This window comes from Rhea pennata, chromosome 7 (genome assembly GCF_028389875.1).
Source record: "Rhea pennata isolate bPtePen1 chromosome 7, bPtePen1.pri, whole genome shotgun sequence".
In the NCBI taxonomy this organism is placed as follows: Eukaryota; Metazoa; Chordata; class Aves; order Rheiformes; family Rheidae; genus Rhea; species Rhea pennata.
This window is the reverse complement of record NC_084669.1, coordinates 40,021,702-40,045,878: the sequence shown is the minus strand read 5'-3', so window position 1 is coordinate 40,045,878 and position 24,177 is coordinate 40,021,702. Positions and strand designations below refer to the sequence as shown.

The 24,177-nt window shown below is 44.0% G+C and overlaps 3 protein-coding genes across 5 annotated transcripts in view; 1 reads left to right on the top strand and 2 right to left on the bottom strand.

Moving 5' to 3' along the window:
* The window catches only part of TUBGCP2 (tubulin gamma complex component 2), a 35,024-nt gene extending 20,502 nt beyond the window's left edge, over nucleotides 1–14,522 (bottom strand). Inside the window, exons 1-7 of one of the 3 annotated variants that reach the window (XM_062579937.1) lie at nucleotides 14,495–14,522; nucleotides 13,397–14,113; nucleotides 11,581–11,709; nucleotides 10,075–10,251; nucleotides 5,510–5,669; nucleotides 4,032–4,239; nucleotides 2,796–2,995 (exon numbers count right to left, since the gene is read on the bottom strand). In XM_062579937.1, the coding sequence (XP_062435921.1) occupies nucleotides 2,796–2,995; nucleotides 4,032–4,239; nucleotides 5,510–5,669; nucleotides 10,075–10,251; nucleotides 11,581–11,709; nucleotides 13,397–13,546 (1,024 nt within the window). In that variant the 5' untranslated portion in view covers nucleotides 13,547–14,113; nucleotides 14,495–14,522. Of the gene's footprint in view, nucleotides 1–2,795; nucleotides 2,996–4,031; nucleotides 4,240–5,509; nucleotides 5,670–10,074; nucleotides 10,252–11,580; nucleotides 11,710–13,396 lie in introns of all 3 variants that reach the window. The other 2 variants (XM_062579936.1, XM_062579938.1) reach the window with 2 other exon arrangements.
* A 37-nt stretch (nucleotides 14,523–14,559) lies between these two features.
* Nucleotides 14,560–20,805, top strand: ZNF511 (zinc finger protein 511). The gene is made up of 6 exons (XM_062580494.1): nucleotides 14,560–14,691; nucleotides 15,167–15,240; nucleotides 15,667–15,868; nucleotides 16,614–16,738; nucleotides 18,074–18,259; nucleotides 20,397–20,805. Exons 1-6 carry the CDS (start codon nucleotides 14,560–14,562, stop codon nucleotides 20,464–20,466), a joined length of 789 nt encoding a protein of 262 aa, XP_062436478.1. The 3' UTR covers nucleotides 20,467–20,805.
* A 1,136-nt stretch (nucleotides 20,806–21,941) lies between these two features.
* LOC134142925 (homeobox protein MSX-3-like) lies at nucleotides 21,942–23,937 on the bottom strand (the record flags this gene model as incomplete). The annotated part of the gene is made up of 1 exon (XM_062580493.1): nucleotides 21,942–23,937. A coding segment is annotated over one exon (540 nt), but the record flags the coding sequence as incomplete, so codon positions are not given.
* Nucleotides 23,938–24,177: the final 240 nt, after the last annotated feature.

The window sequence follows — 24,177 nt, the reverse complement described above, 5'->3', positions numbered from 1 at the left end:
TTATCTAGACTGAGTTGAGAGAAATGTAAAAGTCTTCTCACACACACAAAAAAAGAGTTTAATTAACCAACATTATCAAGGCAACAGTACAACTAAGTGAGAAATGATAGTATTCAAATGGCACTTATAAAACTGCTGCAACTTGCTCCTCTTCTTGATTACCACAGAATGGTTATCTGCCTAGAAGCATTCTGAGATATGCAGACATGTGCACTCTCAAACGGGCTATACTTGTGCCTTGCCATATAGCACAGTAGTTTTCTTCTGAGGCATCCAAAGAGGGCGCACACTGTCCCTCCATTGGGCCTGGTGCAGGGCGTGTAGAAGCATGTCTCTCAGTGCAATGCTATCTCAAAGATATTTTTGTGGGAGTGAAAGTAGGTGAAACCCTTCTTTCTTCTTTGAGGTAGTCCACATATAAATGTACAAACACAATTACTACAAGCACTTACCCTGCTAATACTACCCCATGGAGAGATGCAAAGTCCTGAATCTGTGACCAACAACTTCAGGCATTAGTACAGGCTGGAACTGACTAGCTAGGGAGTAGCTCTGCAGAGAACAACCTGGTGGATAGCCATTTGATCAGGGGTCAGCCACATTTCCTTGCAGAAATGAAATGAAAACCAATTGCATTTCCAAGAAGGTAGCTAGTAAACTGAAGGAAGCAATTATTCACCTCTACTCACCATTGGTGAGACCGCACTTAGAACACTGGGTTCAGTTTGGGATCCCGGGTATAAAAGAAATGTTGTCAAAATAGAGAATTCAGGAGAGGCTACTTAAGATGTGGGGCTGGTGCCCAGGAATACAAGGAGAGCCTGAGGGAGTTGGGCTTGTTAGCCAGAAGAAAAGAAAGTGAAGTAGAGGTATATCTAATAGTAATTTTCTGCTATCCAATGGATGGTTCTAGAGAATATGGTATGAGACTCCTCTTGGAGGAGCACAGTGACAAGTTAGGGGACAAGATGCAAGGGGGAAAAAGTTACAAGGGAAACTTCAGTGAGAGATGCGAAAAAAAAATCCCTCAGAGAACAAGGGTAGTGAAGCCATGGGGCAGGGCCCAGAGTGGTGAGGAAACTCCATCTTTGAGGACTGCTCAGATTCACCTGAACAAGGCCCCGAGCAAACTGCTTAGCTGTTGCTCAGTAGCGGTGTTGGCTATGTTGTGAACAAGGGGCCCAACTACAGGCTTCCAGATTGTCCTCCTGTTTGAATCTGTTTCCAATCATACATCCATACACAGCTGGAGATGCACTTGAAAAGAGAGCAGTGGCAGAAACAACTAATCTGAAAGGCCTGGATTGTGAAGATGAAATGGATGGACTTTCCTCATGACAAGGGTTTGAAGGACACACTCAGTCCTATAAATTAAGTTTTTGAGAGCAGGCAATGGAAGTTTTATTTCCTGGCAAGCTGTACTCTACACCATCTGTAGCACATGCTTATGCAAATTTGGAGGATAATCTGTCTTTGAGGAAGAAAACAAATAAAGACAGATGTAACTGCCTCAATCTCCCTCAGCTCTTCTGGCTGACGTGACAGCTACAAGGAAAGCAGAAGAAGAAAGGGATAAGAATCCAGCAGCTGACTCATTAAAAATAAATTCAAATCCCATTGTACACTGTTATTCATGTACTTCTCCACTGAATCAATTCCTGTCGATAATTTTTTATCAGCAGTGGGATATGAAAACAGGAATCTGAACAACTGCAGGATAGTGAACTGACACAGCTGCCAGACAGATTTTCATATAGCTGGAGGAAGGCTGAATGATTCAATCTAAAAAGCTATCCCAAAATAGCTGAGATTAAGGCCACGGAAGAGGTAGAAAAATGCTAGGACCTGAGCCCAAGAAAAATATATCTGTATAATGGACACCATTCAATTACTGGCAAGAACAAATTAGAACACAAGAGAGTGCAATGTGTCCATTACTAAGACTCATCTGTCATCCATCCTGAAAAATGTGGATCTTGAGATCCCTTAGCCAGATTCTGAAGACAGCAAACCCGGGAGAAGAGTCCAAATACTCAGATGCTGAACAGACAATAAAGCAGATCCCAGAATCAGCACTGCCACAGACAGATTAGAACAAATCCAAATTGCTAGTGCTCTCTCTGAAATATGAAGAGATTCTAAGGAAACAAAGGGATTGAAGGAGAAATACATGGCAGAAGCCTACTGACCACAGGAATACATGAGATCTGAGGGATCCCAAGCCGCTGCCTAGTCTTGAAGAGAACTTGCAATGCTTCTTGATGTCAAATAAGTTCATTTTGACTATTCCTGCTTGAGAAAAACATCTAGCAGGAGAGTGGAGTGGATTTCAAATTCATGATCCAGAATCTCAGACTTGGTAAGATCATCTGCAAGATCAGCAAAGGCACTCAGATGAATCACTGAGCTGTATCTCATTGGCAATTTCCCATCTCCAAGGCTTCAATATCTCCTGACAGAACCAGCTTTTTCATGTGCTCTCTTATTGGTTAAAAGAATAGACATTGGTGGAAATCAACTCTGTGTAGAAGGGAGCAGTTTTCTGTCCACTGCAGAGGGGAACATTTCCAGTTCTACATAGCATAGTACACACACACACGTGCACACACACATGCAGTGCGATAAAGTACAAGTGAACTCTCTCAGAAAAGAGCAGTGCTCAGACAAGTACAATTCCCCTTGGTTTTCTTTTTTAATACAACACAAAATTAAATTGACGCATGCTCTGTTTGTATGACCACTCCGTAGAGTTTTCAGAAGACCTGCCAAAAAATAATTGTATTTTTGGAACTTACCAAGTGAGGCAAGAATCTCCAAGGTTCTCATTGTGGGTTGGATATAAAACCAGAGTTTCTGCAGTGACAAAAGTCCCTGTCTCTGAAGATGCTCCAGCTGGGTAATAAGTATCATATATTCTTTGATTAGGGTCCGCATAGCTGCAGCCAAAGCATGATTTACTTGTCCATATTCAAAGGAAGATTTTTCCTCTATAAACCTACAAAATGAAAAACAGAAACTCTTTTGGGCAAGGCAATTTCTATAGCTTTCAGGAATTTTATCTTTAGGACCCTGCATAAGCATTGAGAGTACAAGCACGAAATGGAGTACTGGAGTTTCAGGTGCCATATTTGCTCTCCTTCTCCCCGGCTGTTTCTTATCACTGCATTTCCTAGTTTTGAAAGCTGTGTAAGAATGCCTCCTCTCAAATCACAGGGCATCTAGAATTACTTGCTAAACCAGTATATAAAAAGACAGAGCTAGGATTTGCAAGGTGATTGCACATACAATATATTAGAGGATAAGAAAAGATCTCAAAAGGAAGTAATATGATAGATTCAACGACTGGAGAACTGCTGCTAGCTTCTGACTCAATATGCCACAAAGAGGATCCACCTGATCAGATTTAGATGGCTTCACTTGCATTAGTGGAAAGAGACAAATGTTGCTGAACACAATTCATCACATCTGCAGGAACACAGGTAAAAGATTAGACAACTCATCTCCTAAAAACACTTCTGTCTCTTTGCTGATCTTTTAGGGAGTTTAGATCAGATGCAGACATCTGTATTACAAGTGTCTGCTGTTAGTGAGGTGCATCTTGCGGCTACCAGCCTCTAGGTAGCAGTAGGTGCTCCTGATCTGCAGCAGGCATAAAAGTTGTCTCACCCCTAGACACCCAGAAGAGAGTAAAAAGCAGGAAATGAGAAGAAAACCATAGCAGAATAGGAAGAGAAAAGCCAGAATAAACAGACAGATCCTATTTGCCACTTGCCTTAATGTGCCAAGACACAGCTTGGAGAAAAAAAAGGTGAAGTGAACACAAAAATGAACTGGCAGCACAAAGAATGGCAGCAACAAGAATCATAACCATAACCACTTTGAAGAATTGTTATTTTTATTTCATATCTCAAAAGATTTAAATTAAGCCTTGAAGCTACCACCTGCACAAATGACAGATTCTCTGGCTCCATTCTACACTGTGATGCTCGAAAGAGAACACCCTCCTATGTGAAAAAATGTCAGCTTGGTACCTGGTAACAGCAGAGTAACTTGCTGCTACAGGAAGAATCCTGGTCACCAGCTCTTTGATGGACAAGTCCAAGTTCGGATCAACTAAAAATGCTCGGTTCTGCCGGCCTATGAGAGGCTGTGCTGTGATGTATCTTCCATCCACACCAATCAAAACATATAACAAGTCCTCTACAATCATGGATTCTTGGGAGGCTAATGGTAAAGTACCTATTTGAAAAGAGAGGACAAAAGAAAATCTGAACGTGCCAGAGTACTTCCATTCATTCCTTTTTGATCTAGTATCTGAAACTTGAAAGCAAGACATACCATCATTCAAAAGATTATGCAGACTTGAACCAAGATACAGTGAAATAAACTTGAGTTAGGGTCAATTTCAAAATCATCTGCTTTGCTTTCTAGGACACTTTTGGATACTAGAGTACCTGTAGTACCACAGGACTTCTAGACAGACTCTAGGAAAAAAAACTTTCAAGTGGAGATACGACTGAGAGTTTCAGCCACACAAAGGTCAAAAGCCTTGAAAAAAAGAATTCACTGTAAAACATAAGCATCAAACACCTCAAAATTCCCACGCAGCTACAAAAACCATTTGACAACAGGTAAACACTCAGCACTGCTATCTGAATCAGAACACCAAAGGAAAGAATAAGCCAGAAGGTCCACATGCAAAAAGGCTGTAGTGGCCATTCCCAAACTTTGAGAGACAAAATGTTTCTGGTGCTTGCTAGAAACAAACTCTCATTACACATTGCAGGAGGCCCCAGCAGAAAGGTACTGGTGGATAGGCTATTTAGGGGCACATGAAGGCTGAGACTACAGTTTTTATTCCCCCTCCCTTAACAGCCTAAATCCACATCTGGAAGAAGCTACAGGTTTCTTTCAGGAGCCTCCGCTTTCTTGGGGAATGGAAAGTGGAAAGTCTTTAACCCAGCTGCTCTGTTTAAAAAACACAAAAAGATTTTAAATCTAGTTTACAAATAACTAACTATACAGAGCTCAGGTTAAAGCTGACACAACAGTGAAAGATTAGTCCCTGCTGCTCTGACTAGGAAACAGACAGCAAAATCAGTGGAGGTTACCAACAGCCTTGCTGGAGGGGATACTGATCTGGATGGATTGGTGAATGCTCTCTTAGCAGGTACTGCTCCAGATTTTCCAATTGAAGAGACCGATGTGATACCCCTATGGTAGGGTTTTATGAAGGCTATGACTAAAGACAGAAAAGGACTGGGAAACTCAAAACACAAATTAGATCGCATAGATGGATATAGGGCTGGAATTCATTACAGGAGAAACTATGAAGAAAATAACAAGGCTTTTTTCTTTTCTTTTCTTTTCTTTTCCTGAGCCCTGCACTTCTGCAGAGTCCAAGCAGCCAAGTTTTGCTTTCCTCTGGAATATGATGAAATCTGAATGATACTTCTGAACAAGTACAAAACATAAAATGTTAAAGCAATTTTCCCTGTGTATCACATACCTATAGGTACTGTTGTGTCAGTGCTTAAACTAGTGCCAATTAAGAAGTCACCAATAAGTGCAGGTCTCTCATATACCCAGGATGGAAATACTGGAATGGGCTGACCAGAATTCTTCTTGTTTTGCTTATCTCGGAGCATTTTTCGTGTAACTTCAAGAGGCTGTTGGAAAAAGAGAGAGAAAGAAAAAGGGAAAAACAGAGATATCTTTAGAAGTTCAAATTCAAATTTTGAATTTTAAGTAGAAATTGACTTTAAACAGATTGCTTGAGAACAGAAATCAGAAGAGCTGATCTTTTAGTAGCATGATATAGGATTTATCTTCCAATACCATCTAGTCTGTGGGTCTCAGTGCTGGAGAGATTGCCTTTCTGCAACCCTCCTCAGCAGTCTAGGTGCTGCAGGACACATACAAGAGCAGAATGGGGACATGCACAAGCATTAGCAACAAGCCTGAATTAGAAAGGCTTTTACAAAGAGGATCATATGAAAGCCAGCAAATACTTCCAGAAACAGCAGCAGTTAAACCTCACTCAAAAGGCACTTGCAGACAAGGTAATAAATGCCCCTGAACTCAGTTTATACACAGTGCTGACTGAATAGCTGCATGTGAAATGCAATCCAGATAATCTGCCCAAAGATAGCTGGAAGACGACTGCAGCTTTTACTCTAAATAGGAGTCAATGAATGAAGCAAGCTGTTAAAAGTCCCAATGATTTTCTATTCCTGGCTCTGGGTCTCAGTCAGTCAAATAGATGAAGCATAAGGTTAATTACCAGGTGGCAGAGGCCTGAAAGAGGTATAATCTACACGAACATTCACAGCCAGAAGTCCACAAATATGGGAAACATGCTTATGAATGTCATTCCCTAAGCTACACAGATATGTATGTGGAATCAGGTATGCACAAGGTCATTTTACATCCTCCTCATAGGTCCTAGAGGAGAGAGGAGTGTAGGAAGGAAGTGAGCATACATAAAAGTCTTATCACAAAACCTGTAGGATTTTAGCTTTTGCCAACAGAGCTGAAACAGGTCAGAAAGGAAATTCTCATTTTTAGGGACTTGTAATTTCTTAGTGATTCACTTGGATGACAAGAGGCACGGATCTTCTATTGGAGCTTAACCAGCTCCAGTGTGAATTTGTTAACTAGTAGAGTTCAAAAACATTGACACAGTATGAGTGCTACAGTATCAGTGCACAGGATACTGCTACCTGAAAGGGTATATGCGAGTTTCGTGATTTCAATGATGAGTTTCAATGATGTTTGGACCAAAACTGGTCTAATGTCCTTCCTAGAACACAGAAGAAGCAACTCCAAGCACTCAGTGACCACTAAATGAGTAATCGCAACACAGGTGATCCAGCACTTCTGGCACTGGTGATAAGGCACATGTCTCAGCGCCATGAATCACCTTCTCTCTGCAACTTAAATTTTAGACTGCTGTCATTACAGAATTCAATGACAGCCTGAATAAAACTCCCAAGATTGAACACGTGATCCTCAGGTATCAGCCTCGTGCTTAAAAGCCTACATGACAGGACAGCAGTTTACCACTGTCACACAGATGAAGCTGCATCTGCTATCTTAAGCAATGACAGTGCCCACATCCATCAAGAGAGCAGAAAGAGCTCGTTGTGCTCAGTGACTGTCAACTCAGTCAAAAGGATCTCTGCACCGCAGCCTTGGTGCTAGCGAGGGAAGGCAACAAGTGGGTTTACACCAAACCAAAAGCACACAACCAGTGAGGAGAGGTGGAGAGAGCTGGGCTTTGCTGGGTCTGGCCAAGAAAAGGTGAAGGGGTGATCTAGAAACAGCCCACAACTACGGAGAAAGCAAGATGACGAATGGAACCAAACTTCCATCAGCAGTGACAGGTGATATAAGAGGTAACAGACACAACCTGCACCTTGGGATATTCAGATTGAGTAAGAGGAAATAAGTCTTCTCTGGAGCAGGGAGCAGCTTCCCTGGGGCCACGAGGGAAGTGAGGGATCTCTACCCTGGGGTGCGTAAGGCCTCAGGTGGGCAAAGCCACAGCCATCCTGATCTAGTGTGGGTGACAGTTCTGCTATGGGCACGAGGTTAGACAAAAAACCCCTACAGGTTCCTCCCACCAATGCTATTATGAACCAGTGGAAACACTAGCACTTATCTTTCATACCAAGTGAAGATGGTGCCATGAGGATCACAAAAACAGCAGCTCAAGAGAGACCCTTTCATCTTTCAGCATCAGTTATGGTAACTAGGATCACTCCAGAGACTGCCAGTGCACAACCGGGCTTCTAGAAAGGAAACGTAGTTGGAATGATTTTGGCAGATGCTGGAGAAATAAGTTAACTAAATTCCAGCACAGCTGATGGAACCTAATTGTAATAGTGGGTGTACTGGAGTCACAGATGGCGAGGAAAGCACCGGGAAAGCAACTTTAGCAATCTGACTTTTTCTTACAGAGCAAGGGCAATTGCAATTATTACTTCCCAGAGGAAAACTTCTTGGGCAGCAGCTCTAGTAGAAACTCTGGATCAAGATACTGGTCAATAGTGTTTTGATAAATGTAAGCCAGAAGAACACAAATTATTGAGAGTATTTATGTTCAGTGACTTCAGACTGGACAGGTTTCTATTTCCCATTATTCCCAGGAAACATGTTTTATGCTCCTCCTTTCTTTTCGTTCAGTGCATGGCAAATAAAATAGCATGCTGGCAAATAAAATAGACCACTTGCATTTCCATTTCAGTTCCTCTCAGTCACAAAACCATATCTGTGACTCAAAGGAGAAGTATAGATGGAAAAATCACTTTATCTATTTGAACTACATGTGCCGGAAAACACCACTTTTCTTTCTTCTTTGAGCAAGTCTGCACACAAATTATAACAGAGAGATTAGCTATTTTACTGCAAATTTATCTTTCCTTCATGATCTACATCAACCACTTGACTTAGATCAGCAGAAGGATTTGGATGAGTTAGGCAGATAGCCTATGAAAACATTTATTTCATAAAGTATATGGGACACAGCCAGTTTCATCACTACCTGACAAAGGAGGAGGTGTTGGTTGTCTTCTGTTCAGGAGTTGAACTCTCCATCATCACACACATACATAGTTCTTCATGCTGACAGGCTTTGTAGGTGTCTCAAAACACTGAACATGGAGAATCCATTTCTCTAGCCATCAATGGCCTGAAGTGATCTGATCACTACTGCAAACTCCCTGCTTAGTGACAGATGCATCTACTATCATCATCATCTGAGGTAGAAGGGAACACCCTGACAGGTGTTAGTTCTGCCAGCCAGTGCAACAGAAAAACCACCACAGAGTGAAGAATAACTACACATCTGCTGGGGAGCTGGTACGAGCAGTAAACCATATACAGCCACAGCTGGAGTTCTCAGCAGAAAGTTTGGTATGATACATCAGGAATGTAAATGCTGCCATGTGACCAGATAGGGCAGAAAGTTTTGTAGGGTGGATAGATGAGTAAAACATACACTGCATTGTCCAAGTTGATGAGGTATATGGGATTTATCCAGAGATAGACATGCCTCCACTGAGCAAGGATGTAAAATTGCTACAGACTCTGCAGATTAAGAAGACATCAACACATCATTTCTGAGTGTTCACCAGTAGGCATATGCCTTCAAGGACAGTCAGACACATCCAGAGCCTGGAGCCTGTCTCTTGATAGGCTTTACTGACCAGTTATCAGAAGGGAGAGCAGGGACAAGCCTCTAGGATGAAGGTAAGCTGCAAAATTCTAAATGGAAGCATTTGTGCATATTGTCCAGCTGCTCCTTATGGACCTCTGAGCCCCCTTTCTCCACCACTCTTTCAACTCTGTCTGTATAACTGTCCACACAATTGCTCCTACTATCTTCTGCAGCCAAAACGACCCAGGGTAGCTAGGTGTGGTTATTTATACAAATGACTACAGGAAAATGGAAGTTTGGATTTAGGTAATAATCATCCTTTTCTGCTCTTCCTTGCCTATTGATACTGAAATAAATACCGTGAACAAACAAACATTTTCTAAATGTTTTGTGCAAAGATCTGGTTTTAGATCACTTTTAGATGATTTTTTTCCTCCTCCTTGACTTTAACTAGAATCATTTTGCAGCAAACAGAAGGAACGGCTGGCTTTCCTTAGGGAAGGATTACATGATGCATTTTAAGCGTGTAGCAGAGGAGCAGAAATTCTAGTGAGAATGGGGACAAGACATAATGACTCCTGAGCAAGTATAGCTATGGGTAGAAGAGAAAATGGCAGCACAGCTTAAAGCAGTCATCTGAAAGAGGAAAATGGAATTACATTAACCCCCACTAATTAGAACTGCAGTGGCCTAAACACGGCTTGCCTTAATTCACTTAAATAAGAAAAGGCCACTTGCATCTTGAACAGGCAAAGATTTAATGTAATTCAAAAAAACAATTCTGAGAGTTAGTTTAGATTACCTGTGTAGACAGGAATATTTATAATTGCATGTAAGCATAAATGTTAAGAGTGCAGCTATATACATGAGCAGCAGGGACAGATTCTGCCAAAAGGCTAAGGAAGAGACAGTACCTGCTGTACACTGGAGCTGGCTGTGACACTGCCTAGCTGCTTGCGTAGCTCCTCAAGCTCCTGCAGAGAAATCTTTGAAGCAGATGATGGAATGGAAAAATTTGTGCTACCACTGGCTGCTGTATTTGCTGCAAGTTCTGCCCTTTCTTTAGCATTTTGTTGCAAATACTGAAGTGTCTGTACAAACATGAAAAAGAATAGATTTTGTGAACACTGGATGGCACAAACTAAAGCAAAAGACGTAAGATTATAATAATGGTTGCATGGAACTAGACCAAAGGTTTTTCTGCCTAATCTCCTGCATCTTGCAGAGCTTCATAGAGAAGAGTGCAAAAGCAGATTAACATGAAACACTGCTTCTGCAGAATACTCTTATACTGTCCAGTAAGCTATAGATCAGCAACTTCCCTTTGCAGTCAACATCCTTCAAACTTTGTACCACAAATTTGTCCAGGTGTTTTCTAAACATATACGAAATTTTACAAGCTACAGTGCCCTGTGGCAAGATGCTTCATTACACAGAACAATTCCTGCTGTGCATTGTCAGCATTAATTCGCAATCTGATTTCAGGTATTAAATACTGATTTGAGCATTAAATATGCTGTGACAAGGCACATTTTCACTTAAATTCCCTTTTTTTTCTTTATAAATGAAGAAAAAAAAGACAGAAACCCCAACGCAACATACCACCAAATGTGTTTCATTGCGGTGATGCTTAAAAGACTGAGTGAGTTACTTCTTAGAGGAAACACGCACTACAGTTCTTAAATTCTTGTGGTTAGTTATGGTTGTGTCAGGATCGATGAAATCTGACCTTGCCATTGGGCTGACCAGAGTGCATCTCAGTTTGGTCAGAAAGGATCATTTGCTGCAGACCCTTCCCAACACCAAATCAGACATAAAATGTAACAAAGGTATTGATACTGTTAGAGGTTAAAAGTCCTCCACACTCTTTCAGCTCCTCTTGAGGTTCTGGCTGTACTTTTCCCTTCACTTCTAGTATTCAAGTACTTTGTGAGCTTGTTTTAACAACTTAAAACATGAAGAAGGTACCACTGTAAATTAACATAGTTTTAAGATTCTTACCCCCCCCCAAAAAAAAAAAAAAAAAAAAAAAAGCGCTACATACTTCTAAGCATGTAAAACATAAATGCCAGGTTTAAACAACCTGAACATTACTTAACATTACTTAAAAAGCTATCTCAATCTAATTTCCTCGGTGCTAGTTTCATGTTTTTTCACCCTTTCCTAAGCCAAAGCATCTGCAAATTCATCTCCTATGTAGATTTTCCTTCCCAAACTCACTAGAAGCTGAAACCAAAGGATTAACATGAGTCTCTTAGTAAAACCCCAGCCATATAACTCACACTAGTGCTTTAATTATAACTGGTTGTCTTCTATCGACTTCAATGAGTTTCACCAGAAAGTGTGCAGTACTTAAAGTCACTGCATTATTGCTACTACTGAATACCTAGAACAGATTTATTTTTAATGCAGAAACAAACCTCTTTGTCTTCTGTGAGTTTTGACAGTAGATATACCAAGGAATCTAGATGTCTTGTATTTTTAGACTTCAGTTCATCATACTTCTTTAAAAAGTCTTCAGGAGTTCGAGAAAATTCTGCTATTTTTACCTATAAAACACCATGTTAATATTAAATGTTCAGTAGTATTATTACACCATTCCAGAGAGTAGCATTGGACAAGGAAGGTGACAAGTTGCAGGCTGCTGCCAAAATACTTCAGTGAATAGCTTTCGGACTGAATGATGCAACACTTGTCTCCCACTAATAATTAGGCTGAGGTGGGGGATGTAGTGGGAGGTCCTAGCACTTCAGCTGTAGACAGGAATTGTGGGAGAGAAAAAAAGGCAGGTTAAGCACAAGAACTGTAGCAGGACTCACTTTGCAAATGCTCACTTTGAAGCAATGTAATTTCATATCAACGGCATTATTAAGGGATTATTCCACTCTATTTGGCATGGGTGAGGCCACATCTGGATACTGGATTCCGTTTGGGGCCTCTACTACAAGAGAGATCTCCAAGCTGGAGTGAGCACCGTGCAAGGCCATGGCAATAGCAGGGCTGGAGGCCAGGGCATACAAGGAGAGGCTGTGGGAGCTGGACTGGCTCAGCTGGGAGACTGGAGGGTGAAGGGGAATCTTCCTGCCCAAACGAGTTACAGAGGTAACACGGCCATACCCTGCTCAGAGAGCCAAGTGAAAGCACCAGCATAAGTTCCGACACGGGAAAACCCATCTGGCTCTAAAGAAACAGTCATTTGCCATGTGAACAGTGGCTACCACAGAATAGGGCTCAGAGAGATCAAAGTACCTCTTGGAGATATTCAAAACTTAATGGAGCAACCTGATGTAGTTGTTCCTTTTGCCCTGTTGCAAGCAGGGGTTGGACTGGAGATGTCCAGGTGTGCCTCCAGCCTAAATCTTTCTAAAACATTATGATCTTAAGACTGGAGCTAGGAAAAACATGCAGTACAGGCTACAAACATCTGAACTTTCAGACCTTCTGTTGTTTATTACTTGATTGATGGACTGATTTTCAAGATGACAATGAAAAGTAGTATTATGACCTCTGACGCATGCTTGGTCATGGCAAATTTCAGGCTTTAAATTCCTAACACCTGGCTGATATTCAGAAGAGAAGGCAGATAATGTTCACATCATGTTATTTCATACATGTCTTCTGTTTTTCATTTGTTTTATTCCTCTAAACCTTGGCCCTTCCAATTAAAACCTGAAACAACCATTGTAGGCACAATATAAGGCTTTTCTTTCATGTTTTTCCTGCAGTTTTAACAATCTTCCTCACATTCTTCTAACAATCTTTTTAAAATCTAAGGAATTTGCCTTCTTCCTGAAATAATATCCCTACTTTATACCCAAGATTGAGGTTCCAGATCAGATTACTCCTTTCCTACCACTGCCAACATGACTTCACCTAAGGAAAAACAAAAACAAACAAACAAACAAAAAAAACCTCAAGTCAGCTGTTACTGCCAACACGTGCCCAGCTTCATACTTCCAGAAGACAAGTTATCTCACAGAAGAGGGGACAAAGCAAGCTATCTCAGCACTTTTTTTAAAGAGTACGCAAAAGGTAATTCACATCACTAGCCAAGAGAAATCATGCTGAGGAATATTTATCTTGAATACCTCTTTAGAAATGATTGTGCTCTGAGAGCCAATGGAATTTCTATCAACCTCTGCAAAGGAAGAAAGCAAGATGCTTTAGGAGTCCTACCGGCTTCCCCATTAGATCTGAAACACCTCTCAACTATGATTACAATATATCAGTACTCACCTTAGCGCTGTGTGCAGAGACAGTGGTGGTAACATAAGGTGTTCGATTTTTCTGCAGAAGATCTATGTATACTTCGGCTCCTTCCCCTCCATGAACACGTAGCAGGCTTAACAACTCATTGACATCATGGTGAATGCGGAACTCGCTCATCCTTCCACCTAAGGTTATAAACTCCACAGGATGTAGAAGTAAAGGCAGTAAATTATTATTATACTGTTACAGGAGAGAGCGTCCACCTAAGGTTATAAACTCCACAGGATGTAGAAGTAAAGGCAGTAAATTATTATTATACTGTTACAGGAGAGAGCATACACGTACAAGTAATATTGTCTACAAGTATTATAAGGCTAGAAGTTTGCTAAAACATTAGAGTGGAACAAAAAAATGCACATACAGGGAGAAGAAAGTAAGCAAAACAAAACAAACAAAAAAACCCAACAAAGACAAAAAAAAAGTGCAGGTACTTCAGCAGAAGAAATTTCATTTTGGAAGTCACAGTGGTGGAAAAGCTATGAAAACTGTGTTTTCATAAGCACCATGGATTCATGCACCGCCAGCCTGCAGACACAGCTGAAACAGCCGACTTCAGCTACTCACCTGTGCTGCTGCCTCTGAAGTTATCCAAAAGCAGTCTTCCGGGTTTGTGGGTCTTTATATTCTACTACCCATTTCATAAGCAGACAAGAATTGAATTCTGCAAAGCTACTTAAACGAGGGCTGCAGAAGAAACAGAGCGAGGCATCATGCAAGCATGCAGTTTAATGTTTCAAGACACATACATGCAAAATACCAAGCATTCGCTTATGCTCTGCAATACTTTCAAGGTAAAACCCCAAATTATACACTCATTCAGGCAGAAAGGAGCTTCGGTCCAACCGTTCACTCTGGCTGAACGAGCCCAATTCCCAGGGCCCCTCTCCGTATGCCCTGGCCTCCAACCCCACCACCTTAGCGGCCTCCACCTGTTTCCTTTCTATTTCCCTCACATGGAGCCAAGACCTCCAGAGCCTCTTGTACAAGGCCGCATCCGCCGCTGCTCCCGGGGCGCCGCAATAGCCGCGGCAGCGGCGGCGGGAAGATCGGCGCGGCTGCTCCTACCTGCCCGCCCGGAAGCGCCCGCGCCACCGCCGGAAGCGCCGCACGCGCATGCGCCGGCGGCGGCCATGCTGCTGCCGGCCGAGCTGCGCGGCCGCGATGCCGCGGTGCTGCCCGCCGCGCCGCGCGCCACGCCGCGCCCGCCCTTCGCCTTCGCCCCGCGCCGCCTCCGCCTGCGCCGCCACCATCCGCTGCTCGAGGTAACGACTTCCCAGCCCCCTCTCCACTGCCTTCAACGGCAGCCGGAGGCCTCGGAGGACCGGGAGGCCTCGGAGGGCCAGCCCCGCCCTCCCGCAGCGATGACACGGGGCGGCTGCGTTTGCCTTTACCAAAGGCGAGTGCGGCTGGCTGCGCCATCGCTGGGCTTCACGCGCAGGCAGCAGTCCCGCAAGGTGTTCAAGCACAGCTGTGTGGGCTGGAGGAAGGCACACGGGTGTGCGAGCGTGGCCTGGTCAAGGCATCAGGTTATTCTTGGAGAATAGAACAGATTGGACTTAGTTAAAGTCCCTCTGTGAAGCTCAGAATCTGCCTGTCTCTTGGATTTCTTTTAATACAGATTCTTATCCTTAAATCCTTTTTGACAACTTTAGTATTACCCTTAGTAAAAAAGCTCACGTTTTCCTTTGCAGGTGCTGATTGCTGTTGCCTGCCTATAACATCTTTTTCCTGTCCTAGGATGGAGACATTCACAGACATTTGTACCTCCAGGATGTCCTTACAAGTGTTACGGAGGTGGCGGAAAGATCCAAGTAAGTGAGACAGCGCATGCAAACTATCACAAGATCTTTCTAATTAAAAAAATGTAGTTTTTATTGGAGCAGTATGGAATCTTCTTTCCAATGAGGAGATCCTGTCACTCTGTGTATTTGAATCCTGCCCATTCCTATTATAAAGATACTAGGCTGGAACTTTTGTTGTTCCTGTTATGCATTGACTGTGAGGGCAGACAAGCAGAAGCAAGTTAAGAGGGAGAAAACAAGATGCATTGCAAAAGAGTTTTAAAATGACTGTAATAATCTTAATAATTCATTTAATTTATTATTACAAAAAAAAAAGCTGCAAGTAAGAAAAGTCACCTAGTGGTAAGAATAAACATATGCAACTTAATTTAAGGCACTGGTTTATATATTGGGGGTGGCCTTTAACATAGAGCGGCTGTCCTAATCTCCCTGCAGGGTGTCTGAATTCTGTTGTCACATCTCTGGGTGCTGCCAGGTCTTTGATACCCTGGAGGGCTATGAGCACCATTACAACACGCTGCACAGGAACGTCTGCTCCTTCTGTAAGCGCTCTTTTCCATCAGGACACCTCTTGGATATTCATATCTTGGAGTGGCATGACTCGCTCTTCCAGATAATGGCAGAGAAACAGAACATGGTGAGTAATGAATGAGAGGCACATGCTGCCTGAAGACTTGCAATATCTGATTTTTGTGTTTTTTTCCTTAGCGATAGCATCCTGGTTGGTACAGCCACTTCTCATTTTCAGTATACAATTAAGAGATGCCAAAAAAATAATTGCAGGTGTGCAGGCAGATAGGTATTGCAGTCTTTGTGACTGCCAGATCTCCTCATGTGAGGATCTCCAAGCATCTGAAACCTGTAAGGCTCCCCAGCCTACTGTGCAGTGGGCAAGAATGGTTCTTGTCCCAGTGGGAGGAAGCAAAGATCGAGAGAAGGTAGGATGACCTCCTTGTCATGGCAAGGTGGGGCTGTACCCCAGCCTATTGTTCACAAAACAGCCCTTTACTGACGGTTGTAGTGTAAGATCATGTCCCAGTGTGTATGGCATGGGCTCTCATTCTTATAGACTGACGCTACCAGTTTGGAGATTGATTGGCCACATATTAATGGCAATTTTTATTCTATGCATGACTGGATGCTGGCTAGATAGTAAGGTCAAATAGTTTTAATAAGCTAGCTTCTAGTTTTGCTCTGTTGAGACATTATGAGGGAGAGGACTCCCTCTGCTGCTATTTGTGAGCGAACACTGGGGGATCTGCTAAAATGTGCCAGCAGTGCCCCTGCCCTGACACTAGGTTATGCACTGGTACAGCACAGCCATGCAACAGGCTGGCACCACTCACCTTTTCCAATCATTTCTCTTTCTTCCTGCTTTTCAGTACAAGTGCTTAGTGGAAGGCTGCACAGAGAAGTTCAAGAGCAGCAAAGACAGAAAGGATCACTTGGTCACCATTCACCTTTATCCTGCTGACTTTCGATTTGACAGACCAAAAAAAATTAAAAGGTAACCATAGAATTGCAGTAGTGTAGCTGTTTTTCCCCTTTGTGTTTGTAGAGATGTTGTGCTTTGCTGTTTGACTCCCTTTCCAGAGTAAATAAGTTTACACCTTCTGAGGCTGAGTTGCCAGAAAAATTTTCTGCCAGTTGTAAGAACAGGTGAACTGGCATGTCTTTTACAGCAATGATGTATCGTGTGTTAGTGTTGAAGTTATCTCTCTCCTGTGCAGCACCAGACTCTGCTCCTTTCATGCTGTCTCAAGTCTAAACACAAAGCCCACCTCTCTCTCCATCGTTTTGTGCATGCATTCTGCTTTTTTCCCCAGTTCTCCGAAAGCATGCGTAGAGCAGAGGGAGGCTTTGTAAGTTTGGTGAATGGCTCTCTGATTTGGCTGCTTATTTCAAGCACTGTCTATCACTTCAGGAATTAATACGGGGCTGATACAATTCCTTCTTCAGTGACTTGGGTAATAGGATGGAAAGAGAAAGAAATTCTCCTGCCTAGCAATGTGGTGCAGTCCTGGGAGAGATGCCCAAAGGGACAGGGGACTGGGCCTGCGGAGTCTTTCAAAGCTTGCCTGGTTATCCTGGTCTAGCTATGAACCCTGACTGGAGCAGAGGGGCAGGCTGGAGACCTTCAGAGCTCCTTTCCAACCTAAATGTTTCTGTGTTTCTATGGTAAGAAGTGACGTAATGCTGCTCTGAATATGGAAAAAGCTGATTACAGAAGCAGTGAAGGGACTCAGGCTGTCCATTAGTGCCATGACATCACAGCATGATATTTCTGGGGCAGATTTGATAGCAAAAGGTGGAATTTGTTCTACTCCAGATGCTTTAGGGTACTCCAGACTGATAGGGGCATTGATGGGGAAAGTTGGTCAAAAACTTTGCAAGTAGAGCCAGCTGCCTGCTAATGTAATGGCTCCACGTTTAAGAAAGAAAGAAACTGCGTACCGCATATACTGCCAATTTGTTAGCCGAGGATTAAAAGCTAATGTTCACTTTTGTCTGTGGCAGAGTTCCCCTGTCGGGGGACTCAAGCACATGTATGAGTTATGTTTTATAGATTTAAGAAAAAAAAAGTAGATTAAGCCATGTACTATAAGGCAACAACCCTGAATCATTTAGCAGGAGCTCATCACAGCCTATCACATGGCTCTGCAGAGGCTTTCTGGTTGCTCCTAGCAGTCTGCACAGCTAAATTTCTGTCCCTGCTCTTTGTGATCTCCCACAAGTCTGATTTGACTTGTTTCATAGCTTCCTGATTAAATATCTTTCACTTCCTTCACTCTGAGCTCACATGGCAACTACTGAGAGAAGATACAAAATTTTGTCTCTGCAGCAGCACCAAGCCCAAGAGATCTCCCATGAAGCAGGATGCAGGTGTGCCAATGGATGTGAGTGTGGAGACTTTGGAGCAATTCCAAGCAGATTCCATGGAAATAAGTCCCAGTGAGAACATGGAGATCCCTCAGTCTGCACCCAACCCAGTTCCTTTGGTGCCTGAGAAACGACTCTATAAATCTCGGTTTGTACCATTTACTTTCGCAGGCAAAAATTTCTGGGGCTGGGACAGTGTGATCTTATTTGCATTTTGTACCTAGTGTACCATGGCTCAGTGCGTTTCTGAGTTGAAAACATAAACAGGAGGTATTTCCTTATATATTTTTAAAGCCTTTTTCATGAAGCAGGATGAATTTTCTAACCCATGGTTTCTCACTTAACCCTGCATCTGTGCAAAAGTACCGGGTTCAGGATTGCCAAGAATCTCAAAGGAAAGCCTTAGTTATTATGAAGAGTGTTTGTTTTATAATCCTGGCAAGTTGCAGTTTGAGTGTTTATTGCTTTGCCAGTGGCAAACAGATGCTTTTTGATTAAAAAGCTCAAGGATCAGAGTTCAAAAATGCATTTCTGTGGTCCTTGCAATCATACCTGGCATTGTTGCATGTTGAGGAAAGTGTGAGGAAGAAAAGAGCATGCACGCATTGTGAAAGCCTTGTCAACAGACTATTTCCGTTACTCTGCTAATTTTCTTTTTTTTTTTTTTTTTGCAAGACCAGATGAGCATTGCTTATTTTATTTACCTTTTTAATGGTCTTTCAGTGTAGAGTTTAATATGGTTTTGCTTAACTATTCCGGATAGCAGAGGGATGTTTTGGGTTTGCTGTTGTGCTGTGGCCCCTGGTTTGCTGCGTCAGTTAGCCAGTTACAGCCTGCCAGGAGTGTGGTGAGCCTGCAACCATGCTGGTTCTGCCCTCAACTCCCTCCTGCTTTCATGGGCATCAACACTTTGCTTTACCTCCACAAAAGGAGGTGAATGCTGCTGTTCCATAGCTCTCTAACAAGCTGTGAAGCCATGTCTGGAAGTGCTAGTGCTACAGCTGATTAGTTCTGCTTTTGGTGGTAGCATGTAAGGGCCAGTTTTTCTGACAAAAACCTGACCCTCTAAATCTCAGAGGGGTTAAGATGATGCTAAGCAGCTGCCAAGGTGACATTTTAAATTTCCCTGCTTTTTTTCAGCAATAACAACTGGTAAACCAGAGAGAAACTGATGAATTTGGCATGATGCTACAGGCCACAAGAAAAATTTGTTGCTCAGAGGTCATGCTGCAACTGCTCTTCTGCCCTTTACAGTCATATACCGCTGCAAAAAAATCACCACAACTGTCCAATGACTTATATTTTGTAACATCTTACCCTTGCATGGTTGTGAAGAGAGGAGGCGCCTCCAGAATATAAATGAAATGTACTAAATAGATGTAAAAGCAGACCAATAGTTCTCATGTTTCTCAAATTACACTTTGGTGACTTAGACCTTATGTTCTTATGGTACTTTCCTCTTCCCACCCTGAAAGCTTTAAAATGTTCAGGCAAGGCATAAAACATCTCAGTTACCCTGTGAGAGGTGGGGGATTAAGGGAAGTATATTTACATTGGGAAATGAGGGCGCAGGGCTGGGCATAAGCATGCTGAAAGCATGTCCAAATGAATCAGTATACAATCAGACCTGCCTGCTAGCAACATCTATATTAGAGAGCTCCTGCAGAGCTCAATGCCAGCTCAAGTAGATAAGAGTGAATACTTCTGTAGGGCTCCAGACCTTCAGTGCTGGCTGCAACTCAGCTCTGTGCTTTAAGTCTTGCTTTATCAAACCATCAGTTCTCTACTGATACGAATTTCCTCACACTCCTTCAGCTCCAACAACTTGTTTAGAAAGCGAGATCAAGTTATGTAAATGACATGCATGCCTCATCAGATTTGTATTTTTCTCCTTCAAAATCTGTGCCTGTGTAGCTGTATTTGTTCATGCAAATGGGTTATCCCCAACCCGTTTGTGATCTGAAAGTTATTTTTTTGTTTGGAAGAGCTAGAGATTTGTGAGGGAATCAGGGCTGGAGAACTAATGGATGTTTGAAGAGAGGAAATGAAAATTATCTTCAAGTCTCTTTCCTCCGTAAAAACTGATATGCTGACTGCGTCCATATTAAGCAAAATGTCTGCAAACGCTTTCCCTATAAAACAGCAACTATTTTTTTGCACTTTGGACTAAACCAGCTTTATATTTTAAAGTTTGACTATTCCTATTAAATGAATTGACATAGCAGAACCTCTGTTGATACAAAAAGATGTCAAAAATGTGTATTAAAGTGTGTCTCCCCTTCTAGGATCCCACCTACAATTTGCTTTGGACAAGGCGCCACCCGAGGATTTAAAGGCCCAAAGAAAGAAGTCTGAAGGTCAGCACAGCCGATTTGCACAAGATGAAAAGGTGCCAGCGATCTTGGCCAGCAAAAGTTAGCAACAGCACTGTGGCCAAGTTGGAATAATTGCAGCTGCGTGCAAGGATTCACTTGGTAAAAGAAAAGTGGAAGCAGGAGAATGGGGATTGTGCAGCCACAGCAGTTTGGGTTACAAAAATACCTTGGGAGCTACAGTTCCTTCATGTTTTTCTACCACATTCCCTCAACAGGACCTTAAGGCAGAGCCATGCTTACATTTATTCGTCATGAGATGCATCACTCTGTCTTCTGAACATCCCTGGAATCGATCTGCAAATAAATTTATCTGCCTTTATGCTATGAGTTTTTAATGTCTTTTCAGTGCCAGTACTGCTATGAGCAACAGCAGCTTTCTAGACGCTCTTATCTTGCCTGAGCTTGGAAATGGCAAATGATATTTTGAACTCCAGACAACCACAGGAATCATGCAGATGGTTTGTGAATAATTTGCAGAGTCACTGCCAAAAATGCAGCAGGGATAACATGGAGAAAAAATACATTGTATTTCTCTCCCTCTTTCTGTTTTAAGACCTTTACCTGCGCTTAGGTACAAGCTGTCTTTTCCCCCAGACCATGTGAGTGATTAATACGGGTAACTCAACTCCTGTGACGCATTTGGAAAAGGTTTTCTGAGTCCCCCTAATGCCACCACCTAGTCTGGTGTGATTGTGTTACACTTTCCCGGCAGCTTTGCTTGCATAGGAGAGAATTAAAATACAGAGGAATACATTTGTGAGGCGCAGCATTCAAGAAGGGCTGCAGCAACCTCCTGCCATTGTAGTAGCTTAGCGCTGTGTTGCTCCTGAGTGAGAGCATACACAGAGACAAAACATTTTAATTCCTACAACCCTATCTTCAGAGGTCTTGCCTTAAATTTACTGACCATACCTGCAAACTCTGAGATCAACAGGTACAACACTGCCTCAATTATTACAATACCCTTTAATTAAAGGGTCATGTATTTTCTAGTAGCATTTTTTAAAAGATCCCAGTGAGAAAAGCCTCGATAGCAGGCAAAAGTGGGGCAGGTTGATCTCCCTAGCTTCTTTGCGTGAATTGCTAGCAAAAAGAACAGGATCTTCATTTAGGATTGCAGTAGGGCACAGCAATAAATCAACTGTCTTGCAATGCTGGAGGTTAAGTTACAGAGGGTTATTTTCATTTTCCCTTTTTGGGGAAAAACAGATTCAAGAAGTTCAAAAAAGAAATATGCTGACTGTACAGAAACTATTTGGAACCATAATCAACAACAAAAAAAAAACCCCTCAGATTAAAAGCATTGGTCCTTAATTGTAACCCTTTCCGTATTGCTACCACAGCCCAGCAGCTACTCAGGAACCTCAGGCAAAAGGTTTGCCAAGGCTAGGGAAAGCATACATGGCTTTGCAGCACATTTCCAAGTACGTGAATAAATAAAAACTAAAAAATAAATTGTTTTGCAGACAGTTTAAATGACGTTACAAGAACAAGGTGGAGTTTGACACACACAATGAACCACCCTTTGCCCCAAATATCCCCCAAACCAGGTAATCGTGGAGGTTATTTTGCTGCTTTGTCTCTTCCTTCCTGTTTAGACTTGTCCCGCTGGGAGAAAAACTATGCAGTTTTAAACACATACCCTTTTGCTCAGATCCCTCACTGCAGGTCACAGAGCTGGCATAAGCACACTGTGTCCAGTGCTTGAAATCCCATTACACAGTGACGCTTAAAAACTTGTCCATAAAGAAAAGAAAGGAATTTCAAAAAGATGTGTGTGCATCTGGAAGAAGTACAGGCAAGTTGGTACAGCATTTGTCGGAGAACTTGAGGGTCTATAATTGCTTCCACCTCCTCCCATCCCAAAAATCTAACAAAGGTATAAGGCCTTTGAAAAATCCTTGCCAATAGCAGCTGGCAGTAATTTTTATAGACATGCAGGAAATTTCCATGTACATTTCAAAATGCTTCATTCTGTTACTATTTTGAAAGTCAGCCAGTTTGTCCAGCTTCAATTCTTGCTCACCCTATAGAGAAGGCTAGCAACCTTTTCTATGAAGCAGTGTCCCAATTGGTCCTGCACCCGGTTTTACTTGGGGGACATTAACCAATGTGCTAGCCAGGACAGCCACTTGCCTGACAGCAGCCAAGCAGGGATGGGGGCACGGCGTTTGGTCTTTCTTGCCAAAGAGGGGAAGGAGCCGTATTCAGCATACGGATCAGCATTTGCGAGAACTGTGAGGCTCTTTGTTGTGAAATTACACTTTTCCAACACAAACCGCTTACCAGTTGCCTCGGCTCCCCAAGTGGGAATCGCTAGCTTCAGTGCTGCGATTGCTGCTTTGCACATCTCCATGTCGGGAGAACTACTTCTTGCAGCCAGCCCCCTGGTGAACAAAACTGAATTTTCTGCACTGGAGAGCAGTGACCAGGCCTAGGGAAAGACCAGTTTTTATATATGCACGCGAGGCTTTTTTTACAGTTTGTAAATCCAAGTGTACAGCACTGCAGATCTCCTGGGGAGGATGGTCCAGCGAAAGCCCCAGTGTGGTCACTGGCCCCATTCAGGGCACATCGCAGTTCGCCACGCTGCCTTGCTCTTCCTTGCAGCCTGGCCCAAGGACTGTGCAGCCCTTCTGCTTGACAGCCTCCTGGGTTTTGCGACTTGTGCGAGGCACTTTGCTTTCCGAGCATCACGAGCCACGCGGCACAGGGGACGCTATCCAAGAGCAGCCTCGCATTCAGCCAAGTGAGGATGCCAGGGAGCATCTTCTGCCAAGATGGACGGATGGGAGGACAGGACAGCAGGAAATATGCATTTGAGGGATGGTGGATGAAGGCACGGGATGGACGGAGGGCATCATGGGCAGAGGGATGGGGAGGATGAATGGAGGGGAATGAGGTCCGCTGGCTAGGCCAGGTAGAAGAGGCGGTAGGCGAGGGCAGCTGCAGGCGGTGCGGCAGGCGGCCAAGCGGCGCAGAGGACAGCGGGTGGCACGGAGGGCGGCAGCTTAAGGCGCTCCAGCTCGGCCTCGCGCAGCCGCTTGGCCTTGGCGCGCCGGTTCTGGAACCAGATCTTCACCTGCGTCTCCGAGAGCCGCAGCGCTGCCGCCACCTCGGCCCGCTCTGCCAGCGACAGGTACCGCTGCCGTCCGAAGCGCCCCTCCAGCGCCAGCAGCTGCGCCGCGCTGAACGGCGTCCGCGGCTTGCGGTTGTGCCCGTGCTGGCGCAGCGGGCAGCCCGCCGGGCTCCGCCGCCCCACGCTCCGCGCCTCGCCCGCCGCCACCGCCGCCTCCCTCTCCCGCTCCCCTCGCGGTCCCGGCCCCGGCGGCCCTGGGGAGGCGGGCGGGCGGCGGGCGGTGGCCTCGGGCTCCGCCACCAGCAGCGACTCCACGCTGAAAGGCAGCGGCGGCCCGTGGCGGGGCGACCCCGGCGGCGCGGCTCCGCGGCGGCGGGCGGCCGCCCCGTCCGGCGGCGGCGGCGAGGCTGCGCTCATGGCTGGGCAGGAGGGGGCCAGGCTAGGCGGCGCCGCGGGCCGCCCGCCCGCCCGCCGCCGCTGCTGGCGGCGGCGCGGGGCTCCATGGCCGAGTCGGGAGCGGAGCCGGTGCCCGGTGCCCGCTGTCCCCCGCCGCCGCCTCTCCCAACTTTGACGGCGCTAAAAGTTCCGCCGCGGCGCTTTCATGGGCCCGCC

Coding starts and splice junctions, on each gene's coding strand:
- ZNF511 (XM_062580494.1), top strand. CDS start 14,560: ATGCTGCTGCCGGCCGAGCTGCGCGGCCGCGATGCCGCGGTGCTGCCC. Junction 15,869..16,613: donor TGGCAGAGAAACAGAACATG/GTGAGTAATGAA, acceptor CCTGCTTTTCAG/TACAAGTGCTTAGTGGAAGG. Junction 16,739..18,073: donor AGACCAAAAAAAATTAAAAG/GTAACCATAGAA, acceptor TTGTCTCTGCAG/CAGCACCAAGCCCAAGAGAT.